The sequence below is a fragment of the Watersipora subatra genome, chromosome 7 (assembly GCF_963576615.1).
Source record: "Watersipora subatra chromosome 7, tzWatSuba1.1, whole genome shotgun sequence".
Lineage (NCBI taxonomy): Eukaryota > Metazoa > Bryozoa > Gymnolaemata > Cheilostomatida > Watersiporidae > Watersipora > Watersipora subatra.
Window position 1 is genome coordinate 23,274,971 of NC_088714.1, and position 17,563 is coordinate 23,292,533.

Here is a 17,563-nt window from a genome sequence, read left to right on the forward strand (position 1 = left end):
TACAAGATAAACGCAGAAAAAAGGCAGATGTGTAATGTGACTCTATATGTGATAACGTATTGGCAACAGTTTAAATGTTTAAGTAATTCCTAAGACTATTGCTAATAATATAGACAAGGTGTTAGCTGTAACCAGAATTTATAATCTTTCGTGAACAATCTAGAATTACTGAAATGGGCAGAATTTTAAGTGTGGTATATATAGAAGCTATCATCACTTTGAGCTTCTAAAAAGTAGCATGCTCCAGTTTTTTACTTGTCATAGTAAGGTTCTTGGGTAATGGGTTACCATTTAGCTTTTTTAAAGACAAGATTTACATAAGAAAGTATTTCACTGTGACCTACTGTATGGGATGAAGTTATCTAGCAACAAATATTGCTGAGAATCGGAAAGAATGTAGTAGTGATTAACTGAAGTAACAAAACTGTTTGGGGCAATCAGCATCAGTCAGAGCAATTAAATTGTTAAAGTATGTTCAATATTTTATTGTTCATAGTAAAAATGGTTCTATGGTTAAAAAGAGAAAATTTTAAACTGGCTAGATAAGCAAACAGTGTGACTTGCAAAGTTATTAAATACTGTAACTACATATTAAATTGTTACAACTGATTGTATTTGATAGTAAAAACTGTACAACGTTATAAAGGTCAAGCTAGTTAAAAAGCAACTTTATCAATATTTATGTTTCAGCTATATCAGCATTTGATGGCTTGGATTTGTAACTAATTTAGCGAGATTTTAGGCTAACTGATTAAGCTTTTCCAATACTGTGATGAGTTGTAAAGCAATTATACAGCTTTCTCTACTAACATAGAGATGGAAACACAAAAGTAAGTATTTTATTGAAGATAAATCTGCTAATGAGAAAGCTAGCTGACTATAGTGTATGTCAGGCAGACTAGTTTATATCTGTAACTTTACACTGTGAAAAGTCATTTTGCATTAAAATTCTGTATGCTATTCTAGGAAGTTAGTAATTGGGAAAGAAAACTATAATTAATGTCTGTTTTGACAGAATGCTTTAGTGCAACAGTATATCCAAATCTTTAGATACCAAAAATATCACAGTTTTCCACATATTGACTTTATTTATTTTTAGATGATTGACAGTTTTTAATGTAACATTACAATTAGCTTATTTGTTAATAGTCATATAATGCACATCTCACGCTTTCATGTGAAATAGAGTTAGTTGATAAAAGCAAACAGTAGTCGATTGACAATTGTTTAGAAATTTTGAATATCTTGAATGTATCTATATACACATTTAGTTCATAAATGGTCAGACAGTGTTTTTTAGCTCTGGACAGCACTTTTTGTGTAAAAACTTATTTACTTTCAGTTTTACTGAATTTCCTTTGTAAACAACTCGGGCTCTTTGATTTTCTGTTTATGCTTTGGGATAACTATTTCACTTGTTCTATTACCACAGAAATGAAGGATGAGTGATTTAGGCAGCTTCCAGTTTGAAAACTATTATATTTAACTATATCGTCCTCGTTCAGAGATATAGATGCACAAAGAACCCTGACATGCAGACTACCTTTATCTGTGTTCAGATAACAAGCATTATCACCTCTTTTGGATCACAACCAAAAATTTGTCAAACTCAGAGCCTGTAAGAATGTTTTCTATAACTGCATATCTTGACTTGGTCTGCTTTAAAGGTCCACTAGTAAAGACATGTTTTCTAGCCCCAGACCAATCACATCAGGTGGCAACCAAGACAAGTCAATAGCGATCAAGTCCTATTAAGCATAAACCTTTAGGGCAATTCTCAAATTTGTTTTTCTCTATCTGTCATTCTCATCATTTTTCACCAATACAGTTTTATGTGTTTTACTTGACCTAAAATGATCTCAAACATCATAAGTATGAATAACAATAATAATAATATAAAAATTCCAATAATAGTAAATAATTTACAATTATCATAAGTTATTCTAGTAAGTTGGATGTTAGAAATCCTTAAAAAGGAATATACACTAAATCTTTCCAGATTTTATGAGAAAATATTGGTACTGTTTATCATCTGCAAATGTTTCTGATTTTTGAGGCAATCTAATTGTCAAGTTGTTTTCAGATTAAACTCGATAAAAGTTAATCCTGACTAAAATGCTCGGAAAAAAGATTTGTAAAATCACATACCTAGTTGTTACCATTGCAATAACTGATGTCAGCTATTTCATTCATGTTGAAAAGTTATGCACCTCTATTGTATAAGTCTCTTTGCCATTAAAGACCCAGGATAGTCTTGCTTTCATTTGATATGATTGTTTTAATATTATTCAAGTGTTAGCAAAGTTGATCTGGAAGCATCTGGACAATCAGACCACCTCAAACGAAAAAAAACCAGAACAGATAATAAAAAATACTATAACTTTCATATAAAATTTGCTAAAAATTTTGTTGAGTTCATCTCCAACCGAGTAAAGACAAGGTTTAATGTAAAGAATATTTTTACAAGTATATCGCTTTTATCGCAGTGTATCAGCTACATGGTATCATAGATGTTAGTGATTTTGTCTTAACTCTCAAAAATGTTCTTTCTTATCCAAGCAATAAATAGCCTAAAAACAAGACCGAAGCTGATGATGAGTGTTTAAATACAGCTGTTTGTGTTGATATCACATAACTCTTGCTTCATTGTATTTTGTTCGGCAAGAATATCATTCTTTGGCTATATGTACATGTATATATCTATATACATATACTATATGGGCATGTCTAAAAATAATAATTTGATATTTGGAGTTATTTGATGCCAACTACACATGCAAATGTGCTCCCATTATAAAAATTTTTGAATTAATTGATGCAGTACTTCATTAGCTTTCAGATAGTATAAAATTTACAGCTTTCAAAATAGTAGTTCGGGAGCTATGAAGTGCAACATGCGTAAATGATGGGACATCACAAAATGTCCCATCATTTTCGCATGTTGCACTTCATATCTCTTATTATTATTATTGTTATAGAAGTTTTTCTTCACAGTCGTGTGATGGTAGGTGACTGGTTGTAGTCCATGTTGAGTCCGGGTCTTAACAAAAGGCAAAAGGATCCAACATCTTCCTCAACTCCACTAAGAGAGGACCTTCCTCAAAATGTGAGCTGTTCCTAAGATGGCCGTCTTCTGTATAGTCTCAAAAGACATGTTCACTCCCACCTCCGCCAAGTATGCTACATGCTTCATTGATATTGTTCTGAGTGCACCAAATACTATTGGTATCACTTCGGTCTTCAGCTTCCACAGTCTGTTTATCTCGAACCCAAGCTCTTTGTATTTACCAATATTCTCATCTTCCTTCTGTACTACCCTGGTGTCTCAATGTATTGCTATGTCTATGACCTGGCACAGTTTGGTTTCTTTATTTATTAGTATAAGGTCTGGTCTTCTAGCTTCAATAATCTTGTCTGTTTGCACCTTGAAGTCCCATAGCAGGTTGACTTTCTCGTTTTCCAATACAGCTTCTGCACGGTGGTCGTACCATTTTGCTGTGTGGGGTAACTCATGTTTCTTACATATGCTCCAGTGCACTGCACTTGCCACTTTGTCATGCCGCCCTTTATATTCTGTCTGTCCGATCTTACTGCATTCGCTGACTATGTGGAACACTGTTTCATATTTCTGCTTGCACAATCAGCATTTCGGATTGTTTGTTGACTTTTCTATCTTGACCTTCCTATAGTTAGTTCTTAATGCTTGATCCTGGGCAGCAATGATCAGGCTTTCAGTCTCTCGTTTGAGACATCCCCTCTTCATCCATTGCCATGTTTCCTTTGCAGCTTGATCCTCTGTCTGTCTTAGATGTTGTCCGTTCATTGGTTTATCATGCCAGTTTTGCTTTTGTTTCAGTTTTCTGATGATTTCTATATTCTTGTCGTTCATCTTCACTGTTGGTATTTATGATCTTACCTGCTGTTCTTATAAATTCGACTGGGCTGCCTTCTGTGCACTTCTTTCGGACTGTGACTTTCAAAATTCACAGTTTCCTCAACACTCATTAATCCCCTTACTCCTTGGTCTCTTTCAACATATACTCTATCTATGTCAGATCTTGGATGAAGACCTTTATGCATTGTCATCAGTTTCCGCGTCCTTCTGTCCAGTTGCTGTAACTCAGTCTTCGTCCACTGAATAATCCCTGCTCCGTATCTGTACAAGGACACAACCCATATATTGATAGGGGTAATGAAATTTCCAGCAGTCAGCTTTGATTTCAGCACTTTCATAAGCCTGTGAATGTATTCCTTCTTGATCTTAGCTTTCATTTCAGATTGTTTTATGTCATCTGCCTCCATAACTCCTAAATATTTGTAGCTTTCATTATCTTCTAGTTCATGGATTTCTGTTTCATTTGGTAGCATGATATTTCCTCTGCCAGTTAATTTCCCTCTTATCATGGTGATGGTAGCGCACTTATCTAATCCAAACACCATACCAAGGCCATCACTGAAGATTCTCACTGTGTGTATCAGTGTCTCAATCTCATTCTTGTTCTTCCCATACAGTTTAAGGTCGTCCATATACAGTAGATGGTTAACTGCACATTTGTTTTTGAGATGGTACGCTGGTTTAACTTTGCGCAGTACAGTTGTGAGGGGTATCATTGACATCACTAACATCAAAGGAGAAAGACTCTCTCTCAAGAATAACGATAATAAAAATAATTATTATTAGTGTTGTTATTATTATTATTATTAGCTATATATACACACAAATTGTTTCTTATTAACTTATGATGACTGGTAGTTTCAAACTTCTTCAATGCCTGAAACAGTGAACAATCTCAGAAAACTTATTTATTTACAATTTCATTGACAGACTTGGACATATTTATGTATGTTTTTCTCAAATGTAGCGTGTTGCAATTTGTTGACTTAATTTGTTACCCTTCTGGTTAAATTGCAGGAAAACAATTCAAAGTACGTTGCAGTTTACTGCTATACAAAAATACATGCACGCAATGAAAATCAAAAAAGAAAGTGTTTCAGTTTTTGAATGTTGAGCGTTTTAGTAGTTGCAGCTAGTTTTGATAATCTTCAAATAGGATATGACAGCAACCAGCTTAGGCTACAGCCTACATCTTCTCTTGATGGGAATAGCCCTACTTGTCAGAATGTTCTAGCCTGTTGACCAGATTATGCTATGATAACTACTAAAGAGTCTCACAAACAAACACCTGAAGTCATCATAAGAACAAGGGTGATAGGTTTGATTCTTATAAACTAACCTTGTAGACGTGTTGCAGAAACTAGTACTAGAGTGATGACAGCAAAAATATACATGCTGAATGCCCGTCTTTAACTTAAGCTATCACCTGCCTCCAATAATCGTAAGTAGGTAGAAGAATATACTTGATATGTTGAATGACTCTCTTAACATAACTTCCTCTTTACTAGGCAGCGAGCAGGCATCTTTTAATTGATTATAGCTTAACTTTTTGAATAGCGCATTTTGACTAACACTGATAGATGAATGGATCACATACCATTGATTAATGAATGTTTGAATTAGCATGGATAGATGAATGGGTACAATAGTATTTATAGCTCAAAGGGCTAAAAAGCATTTGAAGTCTGAGTGCATAATTACTTCTCACTAAATAAAAGAACACATAGCGCCTTTGCACAGCTCTAAACTTTTGTTAGAGGTCTGGCAAAGTAAGAATTATATATAATATAGGTAGATAAAATTCTAGTCTCACAATATTGTTTTAGATCCTTACACAAAAACTATATTCAACTCAATGTGATATACTAATATATATATATATATATATTTTATATATAAATGTCTATATACATGTATATTTAGATATATATCACTCAGTGATATATATATATATATATATATATATATATATATACATGTATAAATACATATATATACGTATTTCTAAGTTATTCTATTATGTATTTCATAAGTTTTCTCAGTTCATTTATATATATATATCTTAAAACTATATCTCATATATATATATACAGATATGTATATATATATATATATATATATATCTTAAATATATATATATATATATGTAAGATATATAAGACCAGTAAGCGCTATAATTTGTGTATTTAGGAGAAATACTTCATTCTATGCAATCCTGAGCTTGCAAGCTTAAACTTAAGAAACGATCTTGGGTCAAAGTGCAGACATTCAAGTAAGCACCTAATTTGCAATGCTGTGACATAAACCAATTAAATTGTTGTATTACCATATATGTAGCTGGCCTTTATTTTTAAGCTACTCGATGTGTTTTTGCGTACAGTCATATGACCTTTAGTTCATTTTCATTTTACCTGATGAATGGTAACAACCATGAAACTTTAAGTTGTAAAATGTTTTAAAAGTTTTCAGTTCTTAATATAAATTATATAAATACTCTATTTTAATATTGAGCACTTTCTTCTAGTGAACTGCAACCTTCCTCTTCATCAGTATATATATATATATATATTTATAGAAAAAAATTGTTTCCTCACCCCGGATACTCCGTATGGCTGGTAAGTTCTGCTCTAACGCGGGTCTCCTACCAGAGACCTGGGAGTTTGAGCATTCGCCTCAAGATCTTAGCTGTTCCCAATAGCGCACCTTTCTGCAACTCACCTGAGTGCATTGTTGTTGGTATTTGGGCAAGCCACATTTCATGTGCCAGTGTTATTGCGCCCAGTGCCCCAATGACTACTGGGATTACAGTTGTTCTTACATTCCAGAATTTTTCAATCTCTTCTCCAAGAGGGAGATATTTCTCTACCTTATCTTTTTCTTTGCTGGCTATATTGTAGTGTATATATATATATAAATATATATATATATATATATATATACATGTATAATAAAGGCCATTCTATGCTCACAGTTGGCCTAAAAACGCCAAATGGTGCCATAAAAAATATAGAAACAGGGTACAGTACTTAGGGATTATGCAAAGCAACATCAACCACGAAACCGATGTACCTCACGAAGCCATTACCAAATACAAAAAACGCCTTCGGCAGGTCTTACGGAGCCAGCTCAATTCCAAGAACCAAGTCATGGCAATAAATACCTACGCACTGCCAGTAATAAGATATCCAGCAGGCATAATAAAGTGGACTGAGGAAGCCATTAAAGAAACATATATAGCAACTCATTAAATCCTGACTATGCATGGAGCACCCCACCAAAAATCTGATACTGCAAAATGGTATCTTGATAGGAAAGATGGCGATAGGGGACTCAAAGTGTACAGCAGACAGTGAAAAAGGAGGAGCAAAGCATCAAAGCACATGCTTTGATGCTTTGCTCCAAAGCATGTGATTTATTTTTAAATAAATCACTTTTATATAAAAACCAATTTGGATTCAGAAGAGCTAGAGGCACATCTGATGCCATCTCAACTTTTACTAACCAAATTCTAGAATCGTTTGACCGAAGTGAATGTGTTATAGGAATTTTTATAGATTTCAGGAAGGCCTTTGATACGATCGATCACGCAATATTATTTAAAAAACTAGAGCAATTTAATTTTAGTGAGTTAACCATCAGATGGATACAAAGCTATTTAACCCGCCGAACCCAAACAACAAAAATTAATGATACTTTTTCTAACGCTGACAATTTGACTTGTGGCGTACCTCAGGGCTCGGTGCTAGGCCCGACTTTATTCTTAATTTACATAAATGATCTTTGTGATTGTTTAACTCATCTAACTCCTATATTGTATGCTGATGATACCAATTTGTTTATGAGTTCAAAGAACCTAAACGACGATTTACCTAAAGTCCAATCTGATCTTGAAAAACTAGCTGATTGGTGTCAAACGAACAAATTAACCATTAACTTTGACAAAACCTGTTTTACTGTTTTTAAAAATTACCAGAGCAAAATTAAATTTGATCAGCCTATTCTTTTTAATAACACTTTTATTAAAGCAATTGATGAAGTCAAATTTCTTGGAGTGTCAATTGATAAAAATTTGAACTGGTCTTCCCACGCTCGTAAGCTTTTATTAGATTTACGGCCTATATCAGGCATCTTTTACCGCATAAGTGCTTTCATTCCAAAAAAATTGCTGATTATGCTTTATTACACACTTATTCACTCCAAATTATGCTATTCAATAGAAACTTATGGCAATGCATCCAAAATTCATCTTAACAAAATAATACAGTTTCAAAAGAAAATTGTCAGAATCATTAACCGTAAGCCATTTGGATTTCCAACAAACGATTTATTTAAAACCTCTGATATTTTAACTATTGATAAATTGCATAAATATAAGTTGCTTATTCAAGCCCATAAATTATTTTACTCAAAATGTGATCCAGCACTACCATTTTATAATACTCGTCATCAATTACTTTCTCTTCCCGTACCTAATCATCTAACTTTAGCCGGTCAACGATCCTCAAACTTTGCAACACCTGCGCTGTGGAATCGACTACCTAATTCAATAAGATCAATAAAATGTCTCGGTAAATATAAGGTGGAACTGAGGCACCATCTCCAGTCTGGAGAGTGAGTGTTACGGTCTGGTTTTTGTGCTGCTGACTCGGGCTCGCGTACCACTGGCTTTGCCATTTCGCAATGGGCCCCATCATCATTTCTTACTTATTGTTATTTTTTCACGCATTGGTTAATTATATTTTGTCTCGAGTATTAATTCAATTGTGTAATCTTTAAAGGTGAAATAAAACACACACACACACACACACACACACACACACACACACACATGCAGCCTCCATGGCCACTTCAGAAAAGTTGCTAGCTGAATTCCAATCGACTGCTCTTACAACGGACATACGCCCTGATGATGAGGAAATTGATTGACACACGAAACCTCTTAATGGTGCTTACCACCAACAAATATCTAAGGTTGGCAATCTTCATAAGACATATATGTGGCTGAACAAAGGAAACCTAACGGCCACTACAGAGTCGCTAATCATGGCAGCCAACGAGCAAGTGCTCCCAACAAGGCAACTTCAAACGAAAATCTATCACACTAGAGACGATCCTAGATGCAGACTGTGCAAAGATGCGCCTGAGACCATCCAACACATCATCAGTGGATGCAAGCAGCTAGCAGGAAACGAATACACTGAGCGGCATAATATTGTCGCAGGTGTTGTGTATAGAAGTCTACGCGATGAGTATGGCCTTAATAAACCACAACACTGGTTGGAAGCTCCTTGTAATGTCAATGAAAATGATCGCGCTTAGATCCTCTGGGACTTCTACATCCGAACTGACAAGCATGTCCTAGCAAACCATCTAGATATAGTGGTGGTAGACAAGGAGAACAAAAGGGCTACTATAATAAATATAGCAGTACCCAATGACTACAATAAAGCCGGCAAAGAAAAAGAAAAGGTAGAGAAATATCTCCCTCTTGGAGAAGAGAATGAAAAATGCTGGAATGTAAAAACAACTGTAATCATAGTAGTCATTGGGGCACTGGGCGCAATAACACCGACGCATAAAATGTGGCTTGCCCAAATACCAACAACAATCAACTCAGGTGAGTTGCCGAAAAGTGTGCTATTGGGAACAGCTAAGATCTTGAGGCTAGTGCTCAAACTCCCAGGTCTCTCGTAGGAGACCCGAGTTAGTGCAGAAACTACCACCCATACGGGTTATCCGGGGTGAGGAAACAATTTTTTTTTAAATATATATAAATAAATATATATGTATATATATATACATATATATATGTAAATAAATATATACATATATATATATATATAACAAAATTGTTTCCTTACCCCGGATACCCCGTATGGGTGGTAAATTCTGCTCTAACTCGGGTCTTCTACCAGAGACGTGGGAGTTTGAGCACGCGCCTCAAGATCTTAGCTGTTCCCAATAGCGCACTTTTCTGCAACTCACCTGAGTTGATTGCTGTTGGTATTTGGGCAAGCCACATTTTATGCGCCGGTGTTATTGCGCCCAGTGCACCAATGACTACTGGAATTACAGTTGTTCTTACATTCCAGCATTTTTCAATCTCTTCTCCAAGAGGGAGATATTTCTCTACCTTTTCTTTTTCTTTGCTGGCTATATTGTAGTCATTGGGGACTGCTATATTTATTATAGTAGCCATTTTGTTCTCCTTGTCTACCACCACTATATCTGGATGGTTTGCTAGGACATGCTTGTCAGTTCGGATGTAGAAGTCCCAGAGGATCTAAGCGCGATCATTTTCATTGACATTATCAGGAGTTTCCTACCAGTGTTGTGGTTTATTAAGGCCATACTCATCACATAGACTTCTATACACAACACCTGCGACATTATTATCCCGCTCAGTGTATGCGTTTCCTGCTAGCTGCTTGCATCCACTGATGATGTGTTGGATGGTCTCAGGCGCATCTTTGCACAGTCTGCATCTAGGATCGTCTCTAGTGTAATAGATTTTCGTTTGAAGTTAGTGCAGAAACTACCACCCTTACGGGTTATCCGGGGTGAAGAAACAATTTTTTTTAAATATATAAATAAATAAATATATATATATATATAAAATATTTATAAGTGGAACTTCATTCTATAAGTTAAACATTTTATTACTAATAGTTTCATGTGGTACACTCAGTATCACACTCTTCAGATAAAGTGTCTAAAATGAATTTCATACTCCAGTATTAAATACGCTGTTATGCAGAGTTAGATAAGCTGATAATTGGATGAGTGTACAGAAGCCAAAAGCCAAGTAGTTAAGTGATACAATTACATAGCAAGAACTTAGATGAATGTCTGCATGATGATAATAGCTCGTTACGTTTATTAAGAGTGCCTAATGATGGTCTGTAAATAATAAAGAATTTCTCCCATAGGCATAAGTTACACTTGTTGGAGATAGTGTTGTATGCTTTAGCATACCGTAGGGTCTTCCATGCTATTGCGTAGTTGGTATTATTGTCCTTTAGTGACCATATATATTTACTTAATTCAGTAGAGTTTCTCTTAGATGGGTGGTTGAAAGAAGCTTTATGGTTAGTGAATCGCGTCTTGAAAGTGTTCTCTGTTAGTCCAATGTATGTCTGGTCTGGTGAATCGGTGTTAGTTTTTACAGTAGCCTGGTAAATTAATGATGTTTTCAGGCATTCTCCATTCATCGGGCACTCTTCTCTTTTTCTGCAGTTGCATGTTCGGTCTTCATTTGCGGTGTTGGCAGTCAGTATAATTTTGTTGTGAGCATTGATAGACTCTCTTATATTGTTCATACAACTGTAGCTAATTTTGATATTGTTGCTGTTAAATATATTATGCAGTGGGTGCCTTGTCGTAAATTCCTTCTTGACTACCACAGTGTCAAGAAGGAATTTACGACTTGACTACCTTCTTGACTACCACAGTGGTACCTTGAGTGTACCACATGAAACTATTAGTAATAAAATGTTTAACTTATAGAGTGAAGTTCCACTTATAAATATTTTATAATTTAGCTCTGATTTATCATTGAGCACTCTGTAACGAACTGTGCAGCGTCCACTTTGTCTATATATATATATATATATATATATATATATATATATATATATATATATATATATATATATATATATATATATACTCATGCTACAGACAGTACCGTTTCGGCGATTGAAGCCTCATCAGTGCAGCTCAGAGCATAGGCAGGGGACACAAATCCCATTACCAATGAGAGTTGACTTCCTGCCATGAAACAACTAGGTTGCCTCATAGACTTTAAGAAAGTCAATGTGCTGGCACCAGAGTTCTCAAATCAAAGTACTACATATACTTTTGTATATATGTATATATATATATACATATATATATATATATATATATATATATATATATATATACAAACTGAGAGAACAAAGCAAAGTTCATGAGTATGTTGAATTAATAGCAATTCTTGCATACAAGTGTGTGTGTATAAATAAAGTTACTGTTCCATCAGAAACGATTCATCAAAACTTTGATTACGACAATACTGGTACAAATGTAAAAATGAGATGTCGTGTTGTGGTTGTCTGACCGAACAGAGAGAGAATGTTGACGCTTTTTCCCATGAAGATGATACAATTGCCTGATGAAAAAAAATTAGCCTTGACCACAGCTATAGTGATTGAACTTTACAAAACATATTTCTTAACAGGGGCATCGTAACGCTTAGCCACATTGGTAAAATATTCAGCGTGCGCTATATATATATATCATTGTATATACATATATATATAAATATATATATATATATATGTATATACAATGATATATATATATATATGTATATATAAATATATATAGATATATTTAGTATGAACCGGCCTCATGCAACTTATATGCTTAGCAACTTCTCTGACTCATGACTGCCAGAAAGGTAGCAATATTATCCTATAACAGTCACAAAATTTTACAATACAATGTATTATATTTTTTGGACCTATTGGTTCAATCACAAATTGTGGGCAGACTGGCCTCCGCTGCACGATTCCGCATATATTTGTTTTGTCCAAAGTATTTTAATTGTTGTTAAAACTTATCTACATGTATTGTATAACATGTTTAGTTATAAGGTAGCATTTAATAAATATGTACCTAAAACTGTTGCTATGACTATGCTTGATACTAAAAAGTAAAATTAGTTAAGTGCCATTGAATTGGTGTTGCTCAGTCACCAAACATAGTAAATTTATTCATGCATCATGTTCAAAGATATATTGCAATACCGTCAAAATAGGAAAAATCTGCTAGCGGTATTTTTTGCAAATTCCTTCAGCAAATTTTTTGCTTGGATGCAAATCATCATTATAGTTTTACAAAGTAGAATTTTTGGAATGGCATCCGTCTTTGATCTTGTTGGTAGTTTGCCTAAATTTTTCTTTCAGTGCTTTTTAAACTCTCCAATTTCTTTTAGGCTGCACCGCCTTCTGCTGACTGTTCATAATTATCCGTTATGACATAGTTATGGTTCAATCTCATATCACTCTTGCACTGCATAAAAAAGTTAAATAAGCTAGTTGGAAACAATGCATGAACACATTTCAGTTACTGTTGTTGTTAAGATGAAACTCGGGCAGTTTTCCGTTGCTGCGCATCTGTGTCTACACTAACAATACGGATTACTTGGACAGCATACTCCGTTAGTTCCATACATTTATTAATACGGTAATAAGAGCATTGTCATTTTAAAAAGAGCTCTGTTCATCTTACACCACTATTACAGTGTTAAAAAATTGTTTGTTCAGAACTGGAACCTGGAGCATCAGATTCATAGGCGGTCACGATACCAAAAAATCACTTAGTGGGTAGCTTCTCAGCCGTCCTATTGTATCTATATTGAACTAAATGTAAATAATTATCTGTGCATGTAGAGCCAATAAAAATATGTTAACAGCCTACCTTGAGTGTAGTTGCCTATAGTAAAAACTTACTTTTTATTGAAGTTAATTGTTAGCAATGGCCAATCAGGCTAGACCGATTACAGCACCAAATTTTGACTAACTTTTGATCTCTGGAGTTTGGGAAGTTTTTATTGATCAGTAGTAATACTGAGAGTTATTATTATCAGTATTAATACTGAGAGTTATTATTATCAGTAGTAATAATGCTGTAAACTGTAATGATATTGAGTAATCACCCGACTAGGACGTGCTCACTTTCTTTTGAAAAATTGTCCAAAAAAGAGTTCTTTCTCATTGTGCAACACATTTGTTATTTTTTATGGCATAAGATGATGCAAAATTTTATGATGATAAATTTAGCAATGAGACATTCTTATAGATCAAGAATTTAAAATTTGTGAACATTTATGCACCTCCGGTTAGATACAGTGCTACTTCAAGTTACAATGTTTCTTTTTTACATTTTTTTCCTTACAATGTGGCTCACTACTTTTTTGACCTCCCTGTGCAGTATTTTTTCACAAGACATCAACAACAATGTCTCTGAAAATAAAAGTTTGGGGTCAGTATGCTCCATATGTTCGAATAACAAAAATGCTGATATGCTATTTATAGAACTTCTTCCCACAACACGTAAAAGATATGTGATTATTTTGCTCTCTTTCAGCTCAGAGTTCTTCATGTTTCATGAATGCTTGTTTTTGCGTGAGTGAAAAATAATTAGTTGAAAGTATGCAAAATTTAAAACCATATTCTTTTTTAACATCTTTTATACTATTTCCTATAAACTTCAATTCAATACGCATGCATAACTGTATATAATTATATCGGCCTATATAACTTTACATCATTAGTCATGGGCCTTAAAACTGATAACAAAGTTAAAGGATTAGGTTTGAATCTTAACCATATTACTAGGCAGATCATAACCGGTAAATACCTGTACCTAATTCTCTTTGTCAGTCCGCCTTGCTGTGTTTTCCTGCTTGATTGGTCATTCTTTCGGTAATGAATTGCTAATTGTGTTAGCACAATAAAAACAAAATTAGATAATATAATCATGTAATTTCAGGCTACCAATTATAGCTCACAAATTCAGATATAGCCTATACATTGTCAAACCTATAATATAACGCCACCTCTATGTGAATGCCACTTTTAGTTGACCGCCACCCTGTGAAAGGGGTTGAAAGATAGATCGCCAATCTCAAATTAAACGCCACTTTCGTTTGACTACAACATCAAAATTTTTTGTTGCCAAAGCTTTTTGTTCTTTCTGCTTTAAAACTTTGAATGTAAAACTATAAAAATTATTAATAACTGTCTCAGGGGAATAGTAGCTCTTTGTTTAACGTGGTCTGGATACTTCGAAGTACATGTATGTATATAAAAAACAGTTTACATTTGTGATTATAGATGAATGACTAGTTTTGGGCCAATGGCTACATTTAGCGAGCAAAACCATTCCACGCTACTTTTGTGCTAAATGCAATGTTTTGCAAAAGTTTTATTCCACCACAAAATGTTTGGCCGCCAACATCGACTAGTTCAACAGTGAAAAAAAAATTTGAAGTGATAAGACATTTTGGAAGGTATTGAAATACTAAAACAAGTTTGTTTCATCAAAAACAACATTCAGAATACGGCTATCCGAGCAAACAATGCAAATATATATTTTAAACCCGTTAATATTTGTTTCTGCATAAAATATAAGCATGGTCTGTTCATGCCATTTGTTCATGATTAAAGATTTTTGGTGCATTTGATCGATTATCATTATATAACTTATAAATTTTCAGATTTATAGCATACTATTTAATAGCATCATTGCAGTTATCTTAACACGGCTTACAATGGATCGACTCTCAAAACTCCTATTTTATTGGACATAAAAAGCTAGTTGTGACTGCAAACTGCAGCAAATATATTAATGAGTGCATCAAGCTCTAATTCCACTTTGTTGAATTTACAATGAATGAAAATTGGTAATCTCTAACAATTGCAAAGCAATGCTCAGGCTATTGTATCATAAATACTAATTGCGAGCAATAGATAACAACTAGTAGAGATAATTCTAGGCTTCCAAATACATATTTTATTTAGAGAACTTTGACAAGTTATGATTAACTTAGCAGATTTATTGCATCCAAAGGGTTTAATATCAGTCTACCAAGAAAAGAGGGCAAATAATAGGCAAATTCACTTCACTTGTCAAAGAGCAAAATTTATCTTCCTAAAACTCTGATGAGCTGTTTGAAAAATACAGCACCAGCCTTTATTTGGATGTCACTATTCACTGACCAACACTAAAGAGGAAGGGATGAAAAGTAGATCACCATGGCGTTCAATTAGAGGTTTTACAATATGTTTATATTTTATTACCAAATTACAATTATAGAACAATAACTAATGATAATTAAAATTTGCACTGCATAAATGACCATTGGTTAGAAACAGTAAGGTCATCATTGGAATTTTTTAGGATGGCTGCTATTGTTCTAAAACGATGGAGCTCACACTTTCAGTTTTTGGCACTACAAAAATTAAATGTGGTATTGAAAAATACAACACCAGCTGTTACCAGTTCACTTATAGTAGTAAGTGCTTGTTGATTGTACTTAAGACAGCCCAATTCTAGTAGTAAGAGCTTGCGAATTGCAAAAGCGTGTTAACTCACTAGATTTGTGTACAATTGGAAAAGACTGGCTGTTCATATCACTTCTATGTCAGTCTCAGCAAAGCTTTTATAGTTTTTTGCTGCATAGGCCGGGTCAGCATGGCTTTTCTTTTGGTTTGACAATGATGCCAATTTACTCGACAGTTGAGGTTGATCTGTCAAGAAACATATCTTTTGAGTTTCTTTCGCATCACACAGTTACACTTCTGAAATGCAAATATGTATATTCAATAGATGTTTTTAAATTGTCAGGGACAGTTTTTGATTAGATCCATGCAATAAATCTGGTTATAATGTGCCACCAACAAATATATATCACTGTAGCTTCATAATATTGCACACAGCATTAAAGCTACACCCAGTATCTACTACAGCAGCAATTGAAAGTTTAATTATTTGTAAATGCACCTAGTCGGAGGACAAAGTCTTTTTAAGTGCAAAAACACTTATGCTCACCAGATTATGGAGCATTTCGAGTAGACTGGCATTCAACATCAATATATAAATACTTGTAATTTCCTGATTATTAATATGATCATGCTTCAATGTCTTGGTCTGCATTGCTGTCGTGGCAATTTAATAAATGCAGTGCTACAAAATTATCTAGAAACTGGCGACTGGTACTTGTATTAATGCTGCCAGATTCTTCTAAACAGGCAGCTAGTATCAGTGAGCCCTTAAAATAGTGAGATTTGCAGCGGCTTCTAAAATAAAAAAAAATCGCATATCAAAATTTAGGAAGGTAGTGGTCATCGACAGCTATTAAAATTGCATCTCGTTACACCTTATGATTTGATCAGCCTGTTCATCTCACAAAAACCACCTAACCACTGCTAAAGTTTATAAAATAGTTACCAAACTGTTCTTGAGTCAATATTTAGAGTGAAAAATATATTTTATACCTGTGAATTAGATTTAGAATTAGAACAAGTGTCTCATTCATAGTGAACTATTTTTATTCTGCTAATTTTTCGCAATACCAGTTGGAAGCTGCAATAGATAGCAATTGGGCCTTTCATAATCATAGTTACCCAACAGCAAGTGCTCAACGTCATTGAGCACAATGACTAGGAATAACAACACTAGATTCCATTATAAGGCTGATGCTATTGATTGAAAATTAGAAATTGGATTAGGTTACCAGGCAACAATCAAACGCACAGAGTAAGAAAATAAATATAAAGCTTTATGTAAGCAAATAATTTATGGACAATATCACTCCCAAATTTCTTTGGAAAGCTAAATACCTTTGGCTAAAAATTCCAAGATATCTGGACAAACTAACCAATGGAAAAGTTTGTTGTTATGCAACTTTACTCGGCTGCTTTAAATTTTGGGTGTTTATTGCATTGGATGTTTAACAAAATGCGAGCGTGGAAAACATTAAGAGCACTTTCAACAATAACTGGGTAGAATGTAGTGTTTAATAAATATCTAACTTTTGAAAAGGTTTCATTCTGTTTTTAGCAAGCATTTAGCAAAAATGTTTGTTTGCACATGAATTACTACTGTATTCCAGATACC

The 17,563-nt window shown here is 34.1% G+C and overlaps 1 protein-coding gene across 1 annotated transcript; it reads right to left on the reverse strand.

Annotated features, from left to right (window-relative positions):
* Window positions 1-3,912: 3,912 nt before the first annotated feature.
* Window positions 3,913-4,617, reverse strand: LOC137400562 (uncharacterized). The gene has a single exon (XM_068086889.1). The coding sequence runs from the start codon at window positions 4,615-4,617 to the stop codon at window positions 3,913-3,915; it is 705 nt and encodes a 234-aa protein (XP_067942990.1).
* Between the last annotated feature and the right edge of the window lie 12,946 nt (window positions 4,618-17,563).

Coding starts and splice junctions, on each gene's coding strand:
- LOC137400562 (XM_068086889.1), bottom strand. CDS start 4,617: ATGTCAATGATACCCCTCACAACTGTACTGCGCAAAGTTAAACCAGCG.